At 39.3% G+C, this 24625-nt stretch overlaps 8 protein-coding genes across 8 annotated transcripts; 4 read left to right on the forward strand and 4 right to left on the reverse strand. All coding sequences in view use genetic code 12, as the record gives it.

Moving 5' to 3' along the window:
* Window positions 1-31: 31 nt before the first annotated feature.
* PVL30_005168 (uncharacterized protein) lies at window positions 32-757 on the reverse strand (the record flags this gene model as incomplete). Its single annotated transcript, XM_001523565.2, has 1 exon — window positions 32-757. One exon carries the CDS (start codon window positions 755-757, stop codon window positions 32-34), a length of 726 nt encoding a protein of 241 aa, XP_001523615.2.
* An 853-nt stretch (window positions 758-1610) lies between these two features.
* Window positions 1611-2099, forward strand: VMA11 (v-type proton ATPase 16 kDa proteolipid subunit 2; the record flags this gene model as incomplete). The annotated part of the gene is made up of 1 exon (XM_001523566.2): window positions 1611-2099. The coding sequence occupies one exon, from the start codon at window positions 1611-1613 to the stop codon at window positions 2097-2099; it is 489 nt and encodes a 162-aa protein (XP_001523616.2).
* A 219-nt stretch (window positions 2100-2318) lies between these two features.
* RVB2 (RuvB-like protein 2) lies at window positions 2319-3899 on the reverse strand (the record flags this gene model as incomplete). Its single annotated transcript, XM_001523567.2, has 1 exon — window positions 2319-3899. One exon carries the CDS (start codon window positions 3897-3899, stop codon window positions 2319-2321), a length of 1581 nt encoding a protein of 526 aa, XP_001523617.1.
* Window positions 3900-4572: 673 nt separating this feature from the next.
* On the reverse strand, window positions 4573-6849 carry FAA2_4 (medium-chain fatty acid-CoA ligase faa2; the record flags this gene model as incomplete). Its single annotated transcript, XM_001523568.2, has 1 exon — window positions 4573-6849. The coding sequence occupies one exon, from the start codon at window positions 6847-6849 to the stop codon at window positions 4573-4575; it is 2277 nt and encodes a 758-aa protein (XP_001523618.2).
* A 1445-nt stretch (window positions 6850-8294) lies between these two features.
* On the reverse strand, window positions 8295-10535 carry FAA2_5 (medium-chain fatty acid-CoA ligase faa2; the record flags this gene model as incomplete). Its single annotated transcript, XM_001523569.1, has 1 exon — window positions 8295-10535. The coding sequence occupies one exon, from the start codon at window positions 10533-10535 to the stop codon at window positions 8295-8297; it is 2241 nt and encodes a 746-aa protein (XP_001523619.2).
* Window positions 10536-13159: 2624 nt separating this feature from the next.
* On the forward strand, window positions 13160-14662 carry PVL30_005173 (uncharacterized protein; the record flags this gene model as incomplete). The annotated part of the gene is made up of 1 exon (XM_001523570.2): window positions 13160-14662. One exon carries the CDS (start codon window positions 13160-13162, stop codon window positions 14660-14662), a length of 1503 nt encoding a protein of 500 aa, XP_001523620.2.
* Window positions 14663-16490: 1828 nt separating this feature from the next.
* PVL30_005174 (uncharacterized protein) lies at window positions 16491-18149 on the forward strand (the record flags this gene model as incomplete). Its single annotated transcript, XM_061119666.1, has 1 exon — window positions 16491-18149. The coding sequence occupies one exon, from the start codon at window positions 16491-16493 to the stop codon at window positions 18147-18149; it is 1659 nt and encodes a 552-aa protein (XP_060975649.1).
* A 5128-nt stretch (window positions 18150-23277) lies between these two features.
* On the forward strand, window positions 23278-24297 carry HLJ1 (Chaperone protein dnaJ; the record flags this gene model as incomplete). Its single annotated transcript, XM_001523571.2, has 1 exon — window positions 23278-24297. The coding sequence occupies one exon, from the start codon at window positions 23278-23280 to the stop codon at window positions 24295-24297; it is 1020 nt and encodes a 339-aa protein (XP_001523621.1).
* Between the last annotated feature and the right edge of the window lie 328 nt (window positions 24298-24625).

The following is a 24625-nucleotide window of genomic DNA, read 5'->3' on the forward strand; positions in this document are numbered from 1 at the left end:
GCAGCAGCAGTACTAATCGCAGCATCACTGACTACTGTTGGTTCTGCTGTTCGTGCATTGTTTTTAAAAAGTTGACAGTCTTTGAATATCGTTGAAGTTCCAGCTTCAAACTAGGTAATTTCTTATTCAACGAGTCGGCAAACTCTAGATAGTTCCTATAAGTGTCGTTGAGGTCATCGAAGTTGAATTGTACAAGTTCGTCGTCAACAAGAGTTTGACGAGCATTGCTGATCCCATTAGTACCACTAATACCTTCTCCAAGAGTATTAACTCTGTACTCCTCCGTTTCCTCATCGATAATTTTCAAAACATCTGAGACCTCCTCCTCAATCGAGCTCGTGAGATCCTGATACAAGTCCTGCACTTTCATTGGTAATGTTCTTTTCATTCTAGTCACTTCTACTACTAGTTCATCATTCTTGATAAGGATTTGTTTAAGCTTGTTATCTATCGAAGAGTCGAATGTTTCAACATTATCATCTTGTCCATCAACTTTCAACACCTCGTTAATTGACATCGAACTAACATCCTGACCGTCAACTAGTAGTCCTTTAACTAGCTGCTGAAACGTGTCTGCTAAATATGTCTCTGCTTCGTTTGTGACAGCTTCTAATCTTGGATCCGTGGGTGGAAATCGTAGGCTAAGCTTATGTACTATGCTCTGAAACAAATTGTTATAAATGATTTTCAACTCCTTTTTCGTAAGAGACAATTTCCCAAAGTCATATTGAGACTCAGATAAAGATGACTGACTCATTTTGTAGGTCTATGTGTGGTAAGTAGAGCACTAATGTTTTGTAATTTGTTCTGATTTGGTTTGTTTACATTTCGGTTCGTAATAGGAGGGATCGGGGGGGAAAGATATTGGGTCCAAAGCGCGCCAGAAAAAAGAAAAGCTGTTATAAAGATATAAGCAGCCAGATATAACTAGCCACTAGCTTCGATGTAGAGAATGCTACAAGTACATGGAAAATGGGTTTAACAATAGTGACAAGAACAACAACAACAACAATAAGGAATAAGGCTTGATCAACTTTCTCTATTTTTTTTTTTAGTTCTTAATGGAATGTGTTTACGTCTCCTACAGAATATATAGAACATTGTCGCTCACAAATGTTTGATAGCTCTCTGATTGATTTTTTTAGTTTAGCATACTTCTTTTTTTTTTTTGTTTTTTTGTTTTTTAGCTACTACAGATGTTACTACTGGTACTAAGCACTCTCTTTCTCGCCCTTTTGCTCACTCTATTCTTCATTTCCATTTAAGGTAGTGCACACATTGTCAAAATATGATAGCGATCAAGAGAACAAAAAAGGCACAGAGCTTTCAAACTACTGAACATACAGGCTATTGCTCGGGTACCATTTATAAAAAAAAACTCAATAATACAACTCAACCAAATAGTGTATACATAGAACTATATTGTACGCTTTTCACCACCTAACACTCATTAATTTTACAATTTTTAACAACATCAGTAGCAGTAAAAACAACAGCATTACCAGCAAAAACAACAACAACAGCACCACCACCATTACCACCACCACCATCACTACTACTACTACTACTACTTTCGCATATCCCACAAACCGTTCATTTTAACACCAATTATGTCAGATACGCTAGGACCGGAGTTTTACCCACTGTTTGCACCATGGTTGGGTTTTGCTGGATGTGCAGCAGCAATGATTCTTTCGTGCGCTGGCGCAGCAATTGGCACTGCAAAATCTGGAATAGGTATCGCTGGTATCGGTACTTTTAAACCTGAACTCATTATGAAGTCGTTGATTCCCGTAGTGATGTCGGGTATCTTGTCTGTGTATGGATTAGTCGTGGCCGTGTTGATTGCGGGTGGATTATCACCTACAGAAAATTATTCACTTTTCAACGGGTTTATGCACTTGGCATGTGGACTTAGTGTAGGGTTTGCGTGTCTCGCATCTGGTTATGCCATTGGAATAGTTGGTGATGAGGGTGTCAGACAATTTATGCATCAGCCACGTCTATTTGTCGGAATTGTGTTGATCTTGATTTTCGCTGAAGTTTTGGGATTGTACGGAATGATTATAGCCTTGATATTAAACACAAAGGGTAATTGAGTGAGAAAAGTGTTACATACGAGAGAAAGTACTTGTTAGAATATATATATCACATTATCTTTTTTTCTTTTTTTTTTTAAAAAAAATATTAAGGATAAAAAAAAGAATACTTTTGATTTTGTTTTATTTTATTTTATTTCACTTTATTTTACTTTGTTCAACTATGCTAAACTTTATTTTACAATTCATTTAAAAAAATACAGAACAATTGTGTACACTCTAATCGGTTGTGATTTCCATTTTGTCCTCGTCTTTCTTCTCTTCTGGTTTGACCTCACTGGTGGCTTCGACGGCAGAAGCTTCTGGATTGGACCCATTGGTGGATATCTCAGGAACCGGTACAGAGCTTGCTGATGGTGCTGATGGTGCTGGGGTTGGATTTGGTACAGGTGCAGGTGCAGGTGTTTCACTCTCATGTTTGAAATCTCGATTTCCAATTGTGACATTTCCAGAGTTATCAATATATTGAGAAGCATTTTGCTCCAAATGCTGCACGGATCTATCAGAATCTAGGAACAACATGTAAGCTCTCTTGATATCTTGCAAGCTCACTTCATTATTTCTCTTTTTCAATGCTATCTGCTGTGCAACCGAGATCAAGTTGCTAGCATACCTCAAGCTAGTTTCTTGTCCAATTTTAGTCAAAAGAGCTAATGCATCAGCACTCAATTCAACTTCTTCCTCAGTGGCTCTTATGGACAAGATTGTACGAATCTCATCTCCGGAGTATGTTGTAGTATGGATAATCACAGATCTGTCCAAGAGGTCCAATGGTATACCATGTGGCGACTTGTAATCTGTACCTCTAGTTCTACTAACACCTCGGTTAGTAGCCATCATTACCACTGGTGAGAAATCATCTTCCAAAGCTCTATTTATGAATGAGAAACACTCGATGTCCAACATGTGAACCTCGTCAATAAACAAAACACCAGGAACAATTTCCGCCTTACCTTCTTCCTTCCATTCTGCAACCTTGGTGTTGATCTGATCCCTAACTTCAGAGTTGATCTCTCCAGTATCACCAGAGAACAATGCCAAAAAACCCTGTTGTCTAGAGTTTATAACATCAATCTCATGCAACGACACAGTGTGCACGACTTCTTTTCTCTTCTGCAACTCTCCTTCTGGACACTGCACAAACTTGGTCTCTGGTCCCATTGCATCATAATCTCTTGCTCGTGTAAATGATTTACCGAGCTTTGTGATTCTTCCTGAAGCTTTGTCGATGGAAATGACATCACCAGCAAGAACTTTTTCTTTCGTTAACCCTTCAATCATTTTGTTTCCCAATTCATAAACAGTCTCCATGTCTGTGGTTTTAATGGTGAGTTTACCTTGCTTGTGGCCACCGGTGATAGAACGATCAATTTGAATCTCAACCACCTCACCCTCAATAATTTCTGTTTCCTCTTTGATACGAACACCAATCGATTTCCTAAATGCCTGGGTCAATGCCTCTGTTTTGGAAATCTCTAAACTGTAAACTTCAGATGCTGCAAGTGCAGTAAATGGAACTTCGGATCCCAAACTTTGCGACAAACCCAAAGCAATCGCTGTCTTACCAGTAGATGGTGGACCGGCAATCAAAACAGCTCTTCCGGCAATCTTACCTGCCTGGACCATCTTCAAGATGACACCAGCAGCTTTTCTAGCTTGGATCTGGCCAACTAAGCCTTGTGCATTCTCTTTAGGTTGCAAGTTGTCTTCCAAACCGAGTCCCGTGATGTGCGAATGAGCAGCTATCAACGATAACCCGCTCACATCCTTTGTTGTGACATGTGTATTAATCGTGGTCATTTCTATACCTAGGTTCAAGTAAAATATATCCAGCAAGGGAAATAGAAAAAGAAGGAAAGCAAAATAAAAGAAAAGGCAAGGGAAAATATAGTATACTTTTTATAAGCTAGTGCTTTGAAATTCGCTTTTCCTCTATCTGTTTTTTTTTTTCCTTTTTTCCTTTTTTCCATTTTTCCTTTGAGTTGTTTGTTTAAACTGATGCTTTTGTATTTTTCATTCAGCAGAAAGGGAAGGGTTGAGGTTCTTCAGCGCGCGTAGATTGAATTGTTCAAGTATGTGCTACCAACTGGCCATGATTCTCCTTCGTCTACTGAGTATATTTCAGTCTCCTCTAACATCCTCACTTTATTCACTCGAATCCCTTTTTCATATTACATGAAATAGTACATTTTACAAGTGTTAATATCTAGTCAAGATCAATTCTATTCCTCTATATCACAAGGCACTACTCAAATCGAATTGTAAAAAAAAAAGAAAAGAAAAGAAAAAAATAAGATAAAGGATAAAACTAAAATAATTTTTTTTTCCTCAAAGGAAAAGAGCAAGACAGAAACAGAATCAAAAACAGAAACAAAAACAGAATCAAAAACAGAATCAAAAACAGAATCAAAAACAGAAACAAAAACAGAATCAAAAACAAATGGAAATTGATTACAAAGAAATTAATTCGAATCTACAACTTCAAATTCCGCAAGATCGACCCCTCGGCATACATTTCGTCGATTTGTTTTTTGAAAAATTTAGCAGCAATGGGTCTTTTTATCTTTGATGTGGGGGTAATCACATCCCTCTCCAATCTTAATGGCTCAATCTCTACGTGAATATTGTGCAATTTTTCAAACCCATTCAATTTGGAGTTTATTGCAGTATTAATCGTGAGAAGGATTTGTGTACGGATTTCTCTTTGGTTGCAAACCTCAATTATTTTGTCGTTAGATGACAAATCTCCCTTGACACCGAATCTGCGCAAGTGTGGCACTATAGTTTGTGGATCAATTCCAATGACTCCAACCATAAATGAGCTTGTCAGCTCACCATGTGCAAATACCTGTGTTAACAAAGGACTAGCGGAAAGATATGTATTTTCAATTTTCTCTGGGGTTACGTACTCACCTTGTGATAATTTGAAAAAATTCTTAACTCGGTCAATAATGATGAACCAACCTTCATGGGTTATTTGGGCAACGTCACCAGTAGAGAACCAGCCTTCTTCATCTACACTTTTCTGTGTTTCCTCCGAGTTTTTCAAGTAGTGTGTGAACATTTGTGGGCCACGTAGTTGCAACTCTCCTCGCGGGCCTTCCGGGTCAGACAAACTATAACCCATTTCAGGTAGTGCACGCAAACGAGCTTCAGTTGATGGGGCAAGCGCTCCGCAAGTACCAACACTTGGCTCGTGATTAGGTAATGCCAACAAGACACCACCAAACGACTCACTTGATCCATAACCCTGAGTCATTCCAACGCCGAATGCTGTTTTCAAAAATCTAATGGTATCCGAAGCAATGGGTGCGGAACCAGTAAAGAACATGTCCATCTTGTCGAGCCCAAAAGTTTCTCTTAACTTATCGACTGATGCCTTGGAACCAATCTGCAAATCCCCTCTTTCGAATGGTGATGAAAACGATGACAACGAAGAAGAAGAAGAAGAAGAAGATGATGATGATGGTGGTGATGGTGCTGCTGTTACTGCTACTGTTGTAGCGTTTGTTAATTCCTTGACCATATCTTTTACCCCCGATTCAATTTTGGTAAATATACGAGGTACGTTTGCCAAGAATGTTGGTCTGCACAATTTGACGTCGTCGAGCATGGTTGCAGAAGTTCCGCCTAATCTCGGGAACGCAATTGAGCCACCATAGACAAAGACATTTGCGGACATTTGCCGTTCAAAGATATGGGCCAATGGAAGGAAACAAAATTCCTTAGTGCGTTGCGAATGGGGCAAAAGGAGAGCCAGGGAGGTAATGGCACACGTCACTGCTCTCTGCAAAAGAACTACACCTTTAGGATTGGATCCCGTAGTTCCAGAAGTAAAAGTGATTGTATAGACCGAATCTGGTGAAGGAGGTGTTTCAACGCGTGGGAAAATGGCACCAACACGCTCCACTTGACTGAAATCGAACAACTTTATGTTCACTTTATCGGCTTGTTTGACCAACGACATATACTCCTTACCCAAGTGATCCATCGAAACCAACATTATCAATGATTTGAGGGCCACGGGGTTGTCTCTCTTAAGGTTGAGCAAAGACTCTATCTTGCTTCTTGTTGTAATCAACACTGGCGATTGAGTTGTTTCCAAAATATATTTGGACGACTCAACACCCATGGTGCCATAAAGCGGAGCTGTGGCAATAGTGTTTGCAGAGCATGCCAAATCTGACAAGATCCACTCTGTTCTGTTTCCAGAGTAGAGTGTAACAACAAATGAGAAGTTATCCTTGTTGTATGAGGCAAAGTCTCTTTCATGGTTATCTATTTTTTGGTGAGCCTCCAAAGTAAGGTCTTTGTATGGATTGTTTGTCAACAAGTAAAGCAATCCACTCACCAAATTATCCTTCCTTGCCAGCACCTCTTCGTATGAGATATCCAAGTACATACCGGTATGTAATTGGTTATCGAGATCATATTCATGGTAGCTCAAACATGGTGCCTTTGGATGTCTTTTCACAGCAGAATCAAAGATTTTGGGATAAGTGTCAAGCTCTTTGGTGATGCAAGATTTCAACCCGTTGGGGAACGCAGCATTGCGGTAAATCTCCGAAAAACCTGGTTTTGCAGTCATAGATATTTTGACCGAGCACGCACCAAAATTTTGGTTTATGGGTAATGATTGGTTGATGAGGGTTTCAACGGGTAAATCGTAGGGGTTTTCAAAGACATAATGCTTGTCATCGTTAGCAAAAAGGTGATCAGTTTCACAAATTGAGGGAAGTTTGAACGACATGGTGCTTGAAGTAGAAGGCAAATTGTTTATTTCTTCCGATAACCCTTCATCATGGATATGACAAATGTCTACTTATATATGTACATATATATATACAAACTTGTGTCCATGTCTATATCTAGACTTAAATATACAAGCTCACATAGTCAAAGCTATTTTATTGCCGATGTGGAGATTGTTGGACAGATTACAAGTTTTAGGAGGAGACGGTTGAGTAAAGAAACACAACAAATTTTTCGTACCAAAGGGAGCCGATGTATATTGCGGGGTAGTTGGTGGGGATTTCTCAAAACCGACAACCAAAAAAAAATAAAAAATTAAGAAAAAAAAAATATTAAAAGAGCAAACAAAAAGAGAATAAAGAAAAGAAAAGAAAAGAAAAGAAAACAACTAAAGAACAAAACAGCAACTTGTTAGAGATTTATTGATACAATCTTTTGCGTTTTTTAAGACTCTTCAGGAATACTCGGAAGTCAACCAAACTGCTTTTATTTTCCCCTCATTTTTTCAATAAAAGGAACATAATGACATTGAGCTTTTGTTTGTATGTTTTCCTTCCTCTTTCTTTCTTTCTCTCTCTCGCTCTCGCTCTCAATGTACACACCCTTTCCCAATTACTACCAGAACCCAGAGAATGTTATAAACTAATATGTGCATACGACTCCGAGTAACGTAACATTTGTGGTCCTTGATGTTTTTTTTATATAAATGTCTTTTCCTCTGACACACATTCTCTCCCTCTTCTCTCCCCCAACCTCTTTTTGCTTGTCAAATGCATGTCAGTAGCACCGAATTATGACTTTTGAATCTTGCTTGACTGTTTCTAGTGCTCATAACTGTAACTAGCTATTTTCAGTGCTTACAATAGCCCCAACTGCTTTCTCTTTTTCTCTTTTTCTCTCCTCTCCCCCTCTCTGTCTTGCACATCCTTCCTTCGTCTTTACTTCTACTTTTCATTCTTTTGGTCTCTGCGTGTAAAATAATTTGTGGGGTTGATTACAAAGCAGAATTGTGGCTAAGCTAAATTAGAAATAATAATAATAATAACTATAACAATAACAATAGCAGACAACCGGAAGGAAAAAAAGAAGGAGAAAGATGTGCGATGAGTGGATGGGGGGGTAGAGGGAAAGCAAAGCTATCCAGAGACAAAGCGGGGAAGGGATTTTTGAGTGAAATGAATCATGAAATGGTGCCCGGTCGATACTCCGAAAAAGCCTACAATAAGGGTGCATACTATATGCAGGGGATCGATGTGGCGAATTAAGAACAAATGTGATCAAACGTTACAAGCGGGGAGGGAGGAGTAGTGAAGAGGTTATTTTTCTTTTTATCTTTTTTTGGGGGGCGGGGGAAAGGGGGTTTCTTCTACTTTTTTTTTAGTTCCAATTCTAGTTATACTTCCATTTCTAGTTATACTTCTAGCTCTATATATCAATGCTCGGTTACAATTTCAAGTCCTTCAAGATAGAGCCCTCAGAGTACATAGCGTCAATCTGCTCCTTAAAGAACTTAGCTGCAATAGGTCTTCTCAACTTTGAAGTAGGAGTGATCACTTCTCTCTCCAATCTCAATGGCTCGATATCAATAAAGATATTGTGCAATTTCTCGAACCCATTGAGTTTACCGTTCACGTTTGTATTCATTGTAAGCAAGATCTGAGTTTTGATTTCTCGTTTGTTGCATGCTTCGACGACTTTAGCTGGAGAGCTTAGGTCACCGGTGTACCCCATTTTCTTCACCAATGGTACAATATTTACAGGATCAATACCAACAATACCTACCAAGTATGAGTTGAGGGAATTGCCGTGTGCAAAAACTTGTGTTATAAATGAGTTTGAAGAAAGATACAAGTTTTCAATTTTTTCTGGGGTAACGTATTCACCCTGGGCCAATTTGAAAAAGTTTTTGACACGGTCAATGACAATAAACCATCCATCATGTGTGATTTGCGCTACATCTCCAGTGGAAAACCATCCGTCCTTATCAATTGCCTTTTTCGTTTCTTCTTCATTTTTGTAGTAGTGGGTAAACATTTGAGGACCGCGTAATTGTAATTCACCTCGAGGACCTCCTTCGTCCGTCAAGTTATACCCCATTTCAGGTACTTCTCTTAATCTTGCCTCCACAGTTGGGGCAATTGCACCACACGTACCAACACTATCTGCGTGGTTTGGTAAGGCCATAATTATTCCAGCAAAAGATTCACTCGATCCATAACCCTGGGTGATACCTATGCCCAAAGAGCTTTTCAAGAATCTAATAGTCTCTGCCGCTATTGGCGCTGACCCCGTAAAACACATTTCCATATTATCAAATCCAAATGCCTTTCTCAAACGCTTAATTACCGTCTGGTCATAGATGAAATGATCTCCTTTGGAATTCTCACTCTCTTGTTTTTGACGCTTTGCGTCAAACGCTTGCAGGTATACCGTTCTGTTGAATTTCGACTCAGAGTCAATAGTCATGGCTTTTATAGTTGCTTCGATCTTGCCAAATATACGTGGAACATTGGCCAAGAAGGTGGGCTTTGCCAATTTTAAATCATCAACCATTGTAACGGCATTACCTCCCAACCTGGGGAAAGCAATTGATCCTCCGTAAAGAAACACGTTTCCTGACATGTGTCTTTCAAAGATATGGGCCAATGGAAGGAAGCAAAATTCACGGTCTTTTTTGGAATGTGGTAAAAGCAAAGCTGCTGCTGAAAGCGCACATGTGACGGATCTTTGGGGTAAAATGACTCCCTTTGGATGAGCACCGGTAGTACCCGAAGTAAATGTGATTGTGTAGACTGAGTCTGGGGTAGGTGGGAACCTTGGAGATGGGAAAATAGCACCAACTTGTTCGACTTGGGAGAAGTCAAAAACCTTGATTCTTTGGGCTTCTGCTTCTCGGATCAAGTGTGCGTGTTTCTTGGTCAAGGGGTCCATCGATATGACCAAGATCAATGATTTCAAGGCCTCGGGGTTTTCTTTTTTCAAATTAATCAAGTGCTCGATCTTGCCTCTTGATGCTATAACCACGGGTGATTCGGTGGTTTCCAAAATATACTTTGATGCCTCAGCGCCCAAGGTGTCGTATAAAGCTGTCGAGGTGATTGAATGCGCTGAGCATGCCAAGTCAGACAATATCCATTCTGCTCTGTTGCTTGCGTAAAAAGTGGCAACAAAGGAGAAATTGTCCTTGTTATATGAAGCATAGTCTCTTTGGTGGTTGTCAATCTTTTGGTGTGACTCTAATGTAGGGTCTTTGAAGGGACACGAGTTTAAGAGAAAGAACAATCCACTTGCGAGGTTTGTGACTCTTTTACTAACTGTGTTGTAATCAATAGAGACGTACCTTTCCATGTGTTGGTCATTCTCGTAATCGTATTCGTGATACAATAAACATGGCGAGTGCCCATGTCTCTCGACAGCAGAGTCAAATATCTTGGGATGGGTGTCCAAGTCAGCAGTAATGCACGATTTCAATCCATTGGGAAAAGCTGCGTTTCTGTAAATTTCAGAGAACCCAGGCTCGGCAGTTGCTGGGACCTTGGTGGATCTTGCACTTAATTCTTGGTCAATGGGTAATATTTCGTTGATCAAGGACTCGACAGGCAAGTCGTCTGGGTTTTCAAATACGTAGGTCTTGTCGTCTGAGGCAAAGACCGGGTCTGTATCACTAACTGATGGGAGTCTCATACTAAAAGGTTTAGGATTTGTTGGTTGGTTGGTTGGGGGGGGGGGTTTTTTTTTGTCTTTACTTAGTTTTTATAAATACTTTTGTTTTTTGATAAATTTTATTACTTGTTCTTCTTTTGGTTGCAGAATCCATCATAAAGAGTTCCAAGAGAGTGTGTAGAAAATGGAAATTGAGGTTGGTATTTATAATCTCAAGATGTCTATTTAGAATATGTGGCAGCTTTGTCAATAATAGTACTGCCTTGTCTCCGAGCCCATAATAAAAACTAGTACTTAGATAGTGGAGAAGTTGGCCACAATACCGGTTAAATAAAGTGGAGAGGGGGGGAGGGGGGAAAGGAAGTATATAAAAATAAAAATTAAAAAAAATAAAAAATTAAAAAAAAGAGGAAAAAAAAAAAATAGTAAATAGAGACAGAGAGAAAATGGGGAAGTAAGAAAAAACAATAGCGGGTAATTTTCTGGTGGGAAATTTGTTTTATTCAATTGAGAAATTTTTTTTTTTTCAAGTTTATGTTTTCAAAAAATTCTTTCAATTTTAATCTTTTTTTTTTTCTTAATTGTTGAATCAGTTTCTTTTTAGCTGGAATGTGAATATCAACGGTGCAATACACTTATTTTGGCATCAACTGCTGATTCTGTTTCGTCCTTTGCTTTTGTTGTTTTCTACCTCTCTCTCTCTCTCTCTCTTTTCTTCTCTTGTTTTTTTAGAGAAAAAAGCAAATAAAGGTTGAAAATTGTGGAATTTTTAGTACGCCTCTTGTTCTCCTCCACAAGTGACTTCTTGAATCTCGGACTATGCGGGTGGCATGCATACTCTCCAAAAGTGGGCCGGGTGGTGGAGCGAGAGTAAGAGAGTAAGAAACTGATTGGAGAACAATAACGCACCTCAGATTCTTGCTACTCTTCCGGCATTTGCCAACTGCTTCTATAACAAGAAAAGCGTCGGTTTGCAAATTTCAAGATGTCATTGCGCGCGGAAAATCAAAGATCACGAATCGGGCACAAAAAAAAAAATATAAAATAAAAAAATATTAAAGCATAAAATAAAAAAAAAAGGAAGAAAGGAATTTCAAGTCAAAGCACGACAGAAATATCTAGTGAACAAAAGGAGTGGGGGAAGAGTAGGTAAAAAGTGGGGCTAGTTGGAAGTTTGAAGATGAAGCTATTATGCGAGGGGAAACAAAGCAAAGCAAACAAGGAAAAAGAAAAATAAGATTATACCGAGACTCAAGCTTGGCAGTACAAGTACATAAAACCCGAACTAGGTTGAGATAAGAATAAAGAAGAAGACTGTTTCTTCTCTTATCAAGCAACCATATTTGGTCATTGCATAGTTGTTCTATAGATAAGATGATTATTATGACAAAGATAAGCACCAGGGGAATAAGAAAGAAAAAAACCGAGAGTCACCAGCTTTACTTTCTACACGTAATCCCCAACTTTTGGTGAGATTGGAAGCCTGTTTCATTTGAAGCTGTAGTTCTTATACCAACAGTTTTCATTGAAGATTGCACTGTGTGCGTCGTCCCCAATTGTCCGCATATACTCCAGAACCAAAGGTAGTTCTGCCAAAGTAAAGAACAGTTGCAGGCCGTTTACTTTTATTGTATAGTTGCATTGTAAGTTTCTATGAAAAGTAACGGACACGACGTTAAGCTAGAGCGAAGAGAAAACGGGGACACGAAAAAAAAAAAGTGAAAATAGTGATGACAAAAAACGTTGGAGACATTTTTATTATACCTCTGCTAAATCTTTTTTTTTTTTACTTTGTGGTGCTCTATCGGAGAATCGAAGCGCATTACCCCAAAGGGGATTGACCTCGGAATGTAGGACCCAATACCCAACCGCTATCGGAAACATGGAAGAAACTTTGTCTCACTCCTATCTTTGCCTTGTTCTTCGTTTTTTTTTCTACGTTGATTCGATTGCATCGTGTGTTACCGGATGTCTGATGCAGCGTACGATCTTCCTGGAAAAAATAAAGCCACTTTTGACGTAGAACAGTTTCGTCCTTAATATTACTTTTTTTAATTTTTTATGTTGATTATTTATATCTTAGTCTTCGTTATTAGATTTCAGAAATTCAATGATATCATGTATTAATTAGCACGTGCTTAGAACCACGTGATATGACACTATATGTACTTACTTCTCTATTTGGAGCCATTTAATTTTTTTTTCTTTTTCGTTTTTCTCTCCTGGACGAACAAAATACCCGGTTCGTTTTTATTATTTTTTGCCGAAAAATACCCTCGTATCTCCGTCTTTTTTACTTTTCTTCCTCCTCTCTTTTTTTTTCTTCTTTTTTTCTTCTTCTTTTCTTTCCGTCGGATATTTTATCTCCGCTAGATAAATCAATTTTTTTTTTCTTTTTTTTTTTCTTTTGTCCTTTCTCTTTTGGCCTCCAATTTGTTATCTTTGGCTGTATATTGTTTGCCACTGATTAAACGATTTTCTCAAGGTTAAGCAAATCCTATTTTAGCTTCCACCAATTACCTTCGAACCAATCTTGTTGTTTGTTTTATTTTTTCTTTTTTTTTTCTTTGCTTTGATTCGTTGGTGAACACTTTATCGTGACTAGTACAATCTTTCGTCGCAGTGGATATCGATTCTTTGCGACCATGGTTGCTTCCGAAGGATTATCATCTTCACTTGAAGGCGCATCATCATCAACATCATCATCATCATCATCTGGAGCAGCAATAGCAGCGGCAGCATCAATACACAGCACAAACACTAACAGGGTGAGTACAGAAACCAGTGCTACTGCCGCGACAAATTCATCACAATCAAAGATGAGTTCTCGTACAAAAGTCAACGAATTCAATGATGGTCGAGTAACTCCGTCTTACTCATGGAAGGAAAGTTGGAATGATTGGTTTAAACATAGCTTCAGTTCCAACTACACCGATGCAAAAGTCGAGTCGCGTCTTTTGAACCAGATCAAATTCAAAGAAAATGTTGTTACATCCATTATTGATACCGATATTGGCAATGGCAATTATATACACGAATTTTACATCCAGAACAAGTCAAAAGATACCAACGCCAAATCTGCTGCATCGTCGTCTCCATGCAAAGAAATTGTCCTAATCCATGGATATGCAGCATCATTAGGTTTGTTCATTGATAACTTTGAATTGTTAAGTCGCGTGCCGGGAGTCAAGATCCATGCAATTGATATGCTTGGATTTGGATTGAGTTCCAGACCCAAATTTCCACTGTTTCCATCCGATACTAAGGAAGATATATATAAGGTAGAGGATTGGTTTATTGATTCGATCGAGTCATGGAGAAAGAAACGAGGGATTGACAAATTTGTCCTTGTTGGCCATTCATTTGGAGGATACTTGAGCTGTGCATACGCAATGAAATACAATAATCATAAGGATCAGCAACAAAATGTCCTTGACAAATTGGTTCTCGTTAGTCCTGTGGGAGTAGAGAGAAGCAAGTTTTCCTTACTCGATGACAAGACAACAGTACCGCAAATTTCTATTGAAGAAGAGCTTGATGCTAATCAAGAAGACATTGTGCATGGCCTGAAAAAAGAGTCATCGTCTTCAAACTCCTCACCAAGACACAATGTCGAGGAAACTGATTCGCAGGTTCCTGTGCCATCAAGAAGAAGAAAATTGTTCAACTACATGTGGCAGCACAACTATTCACCTTTCTCCATAGTTCGTAATGCTGGCCCAGTAAAGAGCAAGATGATTTCGCGTTGGACTACTCATAGATTTGCTCACACATATTTTCAAAACAAAGAGAACTTTCAAAACATGCATGATTATATATATAGAGTGTTTAACGGTGCAGGGTCAGGTGAGTATGCCATTACACGTGTTTTAGCAGTTGGTGCATTGGCCAAACTACCATTGATTGATCGTGTGCCTCAAAGATTTGTTGAAATGAAATTACCCACGTTGTGGATGTATGGAGATAAGGATTGGATGAATGAAGTGGCTGGAGAAGAAACAGTGAAGGAAATCAACGAATTGTCTGTGAAACACGGAGGAGGCAAGCTTGCACAGTTTGACATCATCAAGAATGCCGGTCATCATTTATACCTCGATAATCCACCTGATTTCACAAAGACATTGTACAAATTTTTGGGATACACTTAACAGTTGAGGACGCTCAGTATACAGTATATAGATTCTTGTGTCTTATTGTGTCTTGTTGTGTCTTATTTTCAACTTTTCTGTTCTGTTTATTATTGTAGATAATCAACTAGATATAAATAATGCATCAACTATATTGAATTTGGCCTGATGGTAAAAAAAGTAACTCAATTATGTAGGATAGGGATTGTGAAAAATCTACTATAAATTGTAGAGAAAGGCGAAAAAGTCACGAAAGTGAAAAGTTTAAAAAGAAATGTACATATATTAAGAAAATAAAAATAGGTTGAAAAAAAGCTCAGAATTTAGATGCCAAAAAATGTGTTTGGTGTATTGCGCGAAATTTCGATTTCTTCAATCCACTTTTTTTTTTTCCTCCTTTGTCACATAGCGACTTAAGTAAGTCGCATTATGCCATCATTTCTGTGAAACAGAAATTAGTGTCATTACCAATTATTCAGGGTAATGAGAGAACAAACAAATTAAGTTAGTATAGAAGGATATAAATAGTGGGTAGAAGTCGCACTCTAGACTTCTATCAAATTGTATAGAATTATCGATAAATAACACATTTTACGGTCACAACAAGTATAACGCAAATCAGTGAATATTGGTAGAGAATGGCCACTCTACTAATTCCCTTCACTTGAGTATTGTATGAGACAATTTACTTCTTACACTTAAACACCATACCATGATCATGGTAAGAACAGTTACGAAATCACTTAGTCAGAATATAGCCAGTTAGGTTGTAAATAGAATAGCTGGTACTAGTGAGCAGGTAGCGATAACCTAGTGCACAGCAGTCGCACACTTACGTTGAGTAACGTTGCTATGTGACATTTTGGTGGTCCCTAGCAGGAACTTCGACCATTCCTGCACTTGTTGCAGACCTTTGGTACTGCAACTTGTGATTCATACTGACTGGTGTCATAGAGTTTGAAATAATTTGTCGAACTAGGTGTGTCACTGTCGCGAAAGTCTCACTACCTAGAATAGAGGGAGGAAGTGCTCCTTAAGGCGTTTGAACTTAAAATCCTACACTAAACCAACTTGGGAGGAAGTGCTCCTTAAGGCGTTTGAACTTAAAATCCTACACTAAACCAACTCGGGAGGAAGTGCTCCTTAAGGCATTAGAACTTAGAATCCTACACTAAACCAACTCGGGAGGAAGTGCTCCTTAAGGCATTAGAACTTAGAATCCTACACTAAACCAACTCGGGAGGAAGTGCTCCTTAAGGCATTAGAACTTAGAATCCTACACTAAACCAACTCGGGAGGAAGTGCTCCTTAAGGCATTAGAACTTAGAATCCTACACTAAACCAACTTGGGAGGAAGTGCTCCTTAAGGCATTTAGAACTTAGAATCCTACACTAAACCAACTCGGGAGGAAGTGCTCCTTAAGGCGTTTGAACTTAAAATCCTACACTAAACCAACTCGGGAGGAAGTGCTCCTTAAGGCGTTTGAACTTAGAATCCTACACTAAAACAACCTATGGGAGGAAGTGCTCCTTAAGGCGTTTGACCTTAGAATCCTACACTAAAACACAACCATTGAAGATTAGACCTTGTACATGTACACTACCCATGGATATGAGGATATTGTGAAGCATTACCATTTGGGAATCAGATGTGATTTAACACACCGCCCAGTGATCATCATATACCAAGGATATATTTGTATCACACAAAGTCAAGTGGACAAATGTATAAATAATACCTTAAGTCCCCGAAGAAAGGTTTGACGAGCCGGTCATACTACATAACCGGAAACGTACAAATAAACCACACACCCATCACGAGACATCAACGTTATTAACAAGCCAACAAATGCCTTACTCAGACATACATCACGCGGATCCTAACCATACCGCTCAACCCAACGCAGTTTTAAACGCACCTACCTTGGATAATGTTAACTCATCCGCCACGTCTGAGATTAGTAACTCATCAGAGGATGATAGTGGAATCGAGGAGAACCACGTTACATCAAAAGGGGGAGTCCAGAAGGATAAACCCATTGAGGAGAAAACAGACGACACTATCAGCAACCAAAATGTAGCCACTACCTTAGCTAAAGTTAACAGTGAGAATGCAGATTTGAGAGCAACTGTTAACAGATTAACAATGTTAGTCGCTGACTTGACAGAAAAGTTACATGACCTGTCAAACAAACCAAGAGTGGACGATGGTCACATTGGTGATCAAGCCCAATCGACCCCGTCCACCCAAAAGAATCACCTTAGTGAATCCTTCCTGTCTGCCCATTCCTTTAAAGACAAAGAAACAACCAATATGTTATTCCAACCTCTGGCTATATACGATGGAGTTTCGTACGCCCAAGGGGGTGGACCAGTTGAAGTCATGATAAAAGGATATGAAGCAACGTGTCAGAAGATAAACGACTACAGGAAGAGATTCATCGATAATGAAAGAATTGAAGATATTCCTTACATTAGAAGACCCGACCCCAACGTCGAGAAAGTATTTATTGCTCACTACAATGAATTGTCAACCAAACTTATCAGAACACATCAAGATGAATTAGCTATAAAACGTTATGATGCCCAGAAATTTCCTTCACCCACTTCTAAAGACTTTGATGGATTCTTCTTTTGGTTAAGGAAGTTGATTTGGTATAAACATACTTATTTTATTCCTGATTACTTACTCAGAGAAGAAGTTATTGCTGTAGCACAACTGGTCAAAAATGAAACATTGTTGGACATTGTCAAAGCTGCCACTAAAAGAAAAGGAAACGAACAGCATAAACCAATCAAGTACCATCGTATTCTAGAAGAGTGGGGAAAGAAAGCATCAGAAGAGCATTACGTTGATATCATCGGAGAAGTAAACAGGGTCATCAAACCAAATGTGGACCCTAAAAGTGTGATGATCATAGTTCAGACCGAAATTGACAACTACTTGGAAAACAATGAAATTGGTGACTTACCCGCATTGACTTGGATTCGATTATTCAAAACCCTATTCAATAAACTCGGGGGAGTTATGGACCAGATAATTACATATATGAGCAGCAGAATTAAAGTACAAAGATACGACGACGATGCCGAAATAAAGGAAATATGGATTAATGGAGAAGATGTCAGACATTACCTTACCTCGATCAAGGTAAATAGTCACGACCATTTAATTGCCATGGAAATGAATTTATCATATGTGGATATCTGGGACGCTATAAACACTACATATACGGCGAAGATGACTTTGATAAATTCACGACAAAATGAATCCAAATCACAAAACAAACAAAAAGAACCCTGCCTAGTCTGTGGACGAACAAATCATAAGACTGAGGTTTGCTTCCGAGCACAAAACGCTGCTAAACGAGGAATGATCAAAATAAAGGATGGACGAATCTACACAGTTGACGATAATGAATTGAAAGTTGGAGAGAATGAATTTATGGTAAAGAAATACCCAGACCTATTCACTCAACAAGCGAGGCACCGTGAGGGCGGAAATTAAGACGATAAGTAAACTACAACCGCTGAAAACTCCAGTCGACCAATCATCTAGCGCTGAAGTTAATGCAGTGCAAACTAGAAGTCAGACGAAAGCGGGAAAAAGATTAACTACTCCCAAATCGACAATTCCAAAACCCCAAACTACTCAAAGAAGAAGCCAAGTTATTAAAGATAATATGAAGGCCCAACGATCAACAACCAGTGAAGACGATACCAGTCCCAAACAATCATCAAATGCTCCGGATTCCACAAACCCTGAACTTACAAATAATCTTACCCCTTTTGTTAATCAACATCTCACTGAAGATGACATTTCCACAGACCCAGACTACACTTATACAGAACCTCCGTTATCTGAACAAAAGTTTCAAACTACACCTTCGGCAATGGATAAAGAATTGAACAACTTAGCGCAAGAAGGTACCATACTGCCTGAAGAAGAGATGCTACAATTCTTGAATGATGATGCCGGGAATGAGGTGGAAGAGCCAAATAAGATTGAAATCATGGACGTAGATGAGGAAGAGGATCGCAACAACGATAATCTAGAAAGTCCCCACGATCTAGAACCCGGAGATTTAAGTCCTAATGCCCTAGACAAACTCACAGATGAAAGTGAGAATCAACAAGATGAGACGTTAGGTGATGATACCAGTATAAGACTCCTTCGGAGAAAAAGGACTAGCCGTTTCGATATGCCAGACAAACAGACTTTCTTTGAAAAGATGCCAACTGAGAATATTCAAGTGACCATGTCATTAGCAGATTTCCTTGGGATATCTCCAGAGTATAGGAAAGACATACACGAAAGGACAAAAGGAATATTGGTAGCCAGAGCGGGACCCATGAACGCTCCAAAATATGAAGTCAATGAAACCGTAATCATTAACCCTAACGAACACACAAACGACGCTGACCAAATCTACATCCCAGCGAAGATCCAGAACCGGGATGTCACCCTTAAATATGACACGGCGCTGCAAGTGAGTTTGATTAACCCAAAGACCCTTGATGGATTGAACGTCAAATGGTCAAAGCTATCGCCAGCGGTACGAATTATTGGTGTGAATAAAGATGAGGTACTAGTGGAGAAAGGAGTAGCTATTGATATATTCATTCACTTTATCCCACTCACAGCACATTTATTAGTACACGACGCTACGCCTGTTGGACAGATATTATTAGGACTCCCGTTCCAAAATGAGCATAAACTCAGTATTGGCTTCAATAATGATGACAAGCGAGAATTAAGGTTCAAAGTAGACGGTAAAGTTTTGAAATTCCCAGTTCAACAAGTCGGAAGAGAGAGTTTCCAAGTTAACCAATACCCTGAAATCCAATGCAACGAAGCAACCTCCGCAAACCAACTCGAAGAGTTGTTGACCACATCCTTTAACGGTTCCAAAGCTACAGCTGAAGAAATGCGCTACTTTATCTCAAAATGTGCAGATGTTACTGACGTGTTCTATGTCAAAGGTGGGCATCCTGGCCGCCTAAAGCCTGAAGTTCATCCACCGGTACAAATCAAACTCAGAGATAAAAATGCCTTCTGGAGGTGTAAGTCTATCCCGTTAGGTATAAAGAGGCCAGCAGCAGTCGAGATCCTTAGCGAAATGTTAAAGAACGGACAACTCCAATATAGTAGTGCTGCTTACCGAAATCCATGGTTCCTTATCCCCAAAAAGGATGGAAGGCATAGAATGTTGATTGATCTCCGAGAACTTAACAAACATGTTGAGTTGGAGGGGGGTCACCCTCAATCTACAGATGAATTGACATCTGAATTGAGTGGGAGACTGTTTAATACACTCATTGACGTTCAGAATGCTTATTTTCAAGTTCCATTAGACCCAACAACCAACGATGTGACTAGTTTCAACAGCCCATTAGGATTGCTTAAGTATGCAGTGTTACCACAAGGATACCTTAATCTGGTTAGCGAGTTTAGCTCTATCCTACAAAAAATATTATCACCAGTGGCCAAAGATGTAATATGCTTTATTGATGATATTGCTATCTGTGGTCCAACAGTTGAAGACCTATCGGAGTCGCTGATGAAAGAACACCTTGACAAAGTGCATCAGGTCCTTCAACTCCTTGCTCACGCTGGATTGAAAATCAACCCAGCTAAGCTAAAAGTCGCTGTGGAGGATTGTGAATTTCTCGGTTATCGAATTACACCTGAAGGTAAAACAATCATACGCGGACAGGTGGATGCGTTAACAAATTACCCACGTCCTACCACACAAAAGAAAATGGAGAGTTTCCTTGGTCTTGTGAATTATTATAGACAATTAATTGTCGGGTTTGCAGAGTTGACGGCTCCACTCTACGACCTCATTCTGAAAGCCAAAGAACACCCCAAACACCTACTCGAATGGGATGATCAAACAATCAACTACTTCCAACATATCATCAGAGTACTTACAAGCTGCCCCGTACTACAACCATTCAATGACAAACAAATCACCACTATTCATACTGATGCGTCAACTGAATCTTGGGGTGGTGTACTTCAAAACACAGATGCTCATGGTGTCACCAGGATGGTCCTGTGCTATTCTGGAAAGTTCCATGGGTCCGAAAGACACTACACTATATATGAGAAAGAGTTATTTAGTATCTATTTAACCTTGAACGCTATTCAACCATTACTCGTCGGGTATAAAGATATCCTCTACATCTACTGCGACAACAAAGCACTTGTCACAGTTTTAGATAAGCCTTTGGAAAATTCACATTTTGTAAACCGAACTTACAAGTGGTTGAATTATATCCGGTCTTTCAATTACATGATCATCCATATTGATGGGAAAAGGAATGTCATAGCGGATGCCCTTAGCCGCTGTCACCTGTCTTCCCTTCAAGCCGAAAATTACGCGGTTGAGGAGGTACGAAACCTATTTAGGAACAGCCTCGACCCAACTATCCTCGCCGAGGTAAACACAGTCAACATAATCACGAATGCCAATAACTCCTACAAAGGTATTAATGTTCATTACATCCAAAATTACCTCAAAACCTTAGAGATCCCTACTACGTTCCTGAAATCCAAAGATTTGAAACGATTTACTAACCGGGCTTTAGAGTTCTATTTACAGGACGGTAAATTGTACAAACGGGGAAAAGACGGATCCTATACTCGAAAGGTGATAACCAACTCCAACGAAGTCCGAAATTTGTTCCAACTTACCCATGATGCTCGAGGTCACTTAGGCTTAGAAGCCTGCTTCAACCTATTAAACTGTCACGCCTTTATCCCGAATTTGTACCGCAGGTTAAAAGCATATACCACATCATGTCTTCACTGCCAAAAGCAAGGCCCTGCCACATTACAGAGAGACCCACTCTACTTTCACCTTCCCGCAGGCCTCTTTCACACTGTTGTATGTGATTGTGTCAAGATTGGAAACATCGTGATAGTTGTTGCCAGAGATGAATTCCTGGCGTGGGCTGAAGCTCGTATTCTCCCTGAACTTTCCGCTGAAGCGGTTGCCGATTTCATTTTTGATGCCTTTATTGCGCGAGTTGGTTCATTTCACACGTTGAAGACTGACAATGGGCCTGAATTTGCGAACAGAATACTCCGGAGACTATTGGATATTCACGGTATCAAAGCCACCTATTCCGTACCTTACCACCCACAAGGAAATGGTATGATTGAAGCCTCTCATAAAAGGATTATCCGGTTTATGCAACTGCTCCCCCCACGAGTTAACTTCCAACATGCCTTGCTGACCGCACTTTGGGTGGATAGAACTACCGTACGGAAGAGGACTGGGTTTTCCCCCCAATACTTAGTCTATGGATTTGAGGGACACAGTCCTTTGAGGTCCTTCCTAGACATTACTCCAAAACATACTACTTACACTGAGGATGAGTTATTTAAATTCCGATTTCGCCAGTTGTACCATAGGACAACCCAAATTGAATCCGCTCTCGACACTCAACGCAACGCACGGGAACGTCAGAAAGTCAAATTTGATGAACGATATGATACAACGACAATACTACAAGTTGGTGATCTAGTGTTAGTAACTGATAAGAATCAGGGCCCACAAGGGAAACTTGCCCAACGATGGGCAGGTCCATACAAAGTTTGGCGAAAACTGAGCCGAATCTATCATTTGCAAAGTTTAAGCGGTATCAAGATTCTGAGGTGCTACACAAGAGAAATGCTCAAACCCTACGTACTAAGGAGTACCCAAATATGAATTTACGTGTTCGGAACGTCCCAACGAACTTCCCAAAATATACCAATCCAATCATTTCAATTCGAAGGGGGGTACAGAACACGCTAAATTCACACAAAAAAAAAAAAAAAAAAAAAAAAAAAAAAAAAAAAAAAAAAAAAATGAGATTCAAAGATCCAAGAGTTACACCTACCTTCTTCGTAGAGGGGGGAGGAATGTCACATAGCGACTTAAGTAAGTCGCATTATGCCATCATTTCTGTGAAACAGAAATTAGTGTCATTACCAATTATTCAGGGTAATGAGAGAACAAACAAATTAAGTTAGTATAGAAGGATATAAATAGTGGGTAGAAGTCGCACTCTAGACTTCTATCAAATTGTATAGAATTATCGATAAATAACACATTTTACGGTCACAACAAGTATAACGCAAATCAGTGAATATTGGTAGAGAATGGCCACTCTACTAATTCCCTTCACTTGAGTATTGTATGAGACAATTTACTTCTTACACTTAAACACCATACCATGATCATGGTAAGAACAGTTACGAAATCACTTAGTCAGAATATAGCCAGTTAGGTTGTAAATAGAATAGCTGGTACTAGTGAGCAGGTAGCGATAACCTAGTGCACAGCAGTCGCACACTTACGTTGAGTAACGTTGCTATGTGACATCCTTTGTCTTGGACAAGCGTGCTAATATTGTCCATCATTTTGTCAATCTCAATCTACAATAGACGCTTGAACACCCTTCTTCTTAATATTCAGCCAATCTCACATCAAGGCAAATACACACACATACACACATACACACATAAACACATACACACACGTGCACAGTCATAGATAGGGAACGCTGTTCAACGTATATACATACAAACACCTAAATTAGCATCCACACTGACATAGGAACCAAGGCTGTGCCTCTATACGATGTCATATACAAAAGAGCAAGAGGCTGTGGTCCTCAAAGTGCTCTCATACAAGAGTCATCAGTTCTATGAGATCTTGGAAGTTAAAAAAACGTCATCTGAATCCGAAGTTAAGAAGTCGTATAGAAAACTAGCCATAAAATGCCATCCTGATAAAAACCCACATCCACGTTCCTCTGAAGCATTCAAAGTGCTCAATAAGGCATGGGAGATTTTAAGTGATCCACAAAAGAAAGCAATCTTTGACCAAACAGGTACAGACCCCACCTCACGTTTCTCAGCGGCAAGTGCAGGAGGGGCCGGAGGAGCTGGTAGTGGTTTCGGCTCGGGAGCATCACACTTTAGCAGCGGAAGAACAGGGTTTGCTTCTGCTAATGGACATCCATTTGAGGATGATCTTTTCAACATGTTTTTTGGAGGTGGCGGTGGTGGCGGATCTGCTTTTGGAGGTGGTCCAGCGTTTACATTTGGCGGTAATGGTTTCACTTTCCAATCATTTGGTGGGCAAGACCCATTCATGAGACAGAGACGAACAACAAGAAGGTCTGGAGCCAGAGGAGGAGCTCGCACGCAGCAACAACATGCAGATGGGCAGCCGCGACAACCTGAGTCACTATTTGAATCATTTAAAAGTCTTTTGCCCTTACTATTAGTTTTGATTGTACCCATTCTTTCTGCACTTTTTTCAGACGACACTAATCCGGAATATTCGTTTGTTCAAACACGAGAGTTTAACGTGGAGAGAACAACACCAAGGTACAACATCCCATTCTATGTCAATGAAAAGTTTGTGAAGAAGAATTCGCAAAAGACGAAAAGACAAATGAGGAATTACGATTCCAAAGTGGAAAATATCTTTATACATGATAAACGGGCGAAATGTTCTAGAGAACAGATTCGAAAAGACCAAATGATTGAGGATGCGCAGGGTTGGTTTTCAACAGATATGGAGAAATTAAGACAAGCCGAGAGCATGCCCATGCCTAATTGTGACATCCTTCGAGGTTTGAATCTTCTTTAACACAAGTAAGTAGTTTAGCTCCCTAATATGTTTTCTTTTTTTTTTTTTTTTTATCTTCTTCCTCCAGAAGTTTTTCTTTATCAATTTTTTGAGCTTACAAGTTTTTGTCTGTTCTTTTAACATTTCCTTTACATTTTATATTTCTTCTTTATTTGTAGTCTTTTTTAATTTTATTTTTATTTTTATTTTTATTTTTATTTTCTATTTTTTATGTTCTTATTTTTGGTTTTGCTAGGTCAATTCGTGACTTAACATATACAGTATTATGATAGATATTATAACATTTCAGAGATAGCAGCTCACAAAAAAGAATACTTAAACTTTTTGT

This window comes from Lodderomyces elongisporus, chromosome 7 (genome assembly GCF_030384665.1).
Source record: "Lodderomyces elongisporus chromosome 7, complete sequence".
Lineage (NCBI taxonomy): Eukaryota > Fungi > Ascomycota > Pichiomycetes > Serinales > Debaryomycetaceae > Lodderomyces > Lodderomyces elongisporus.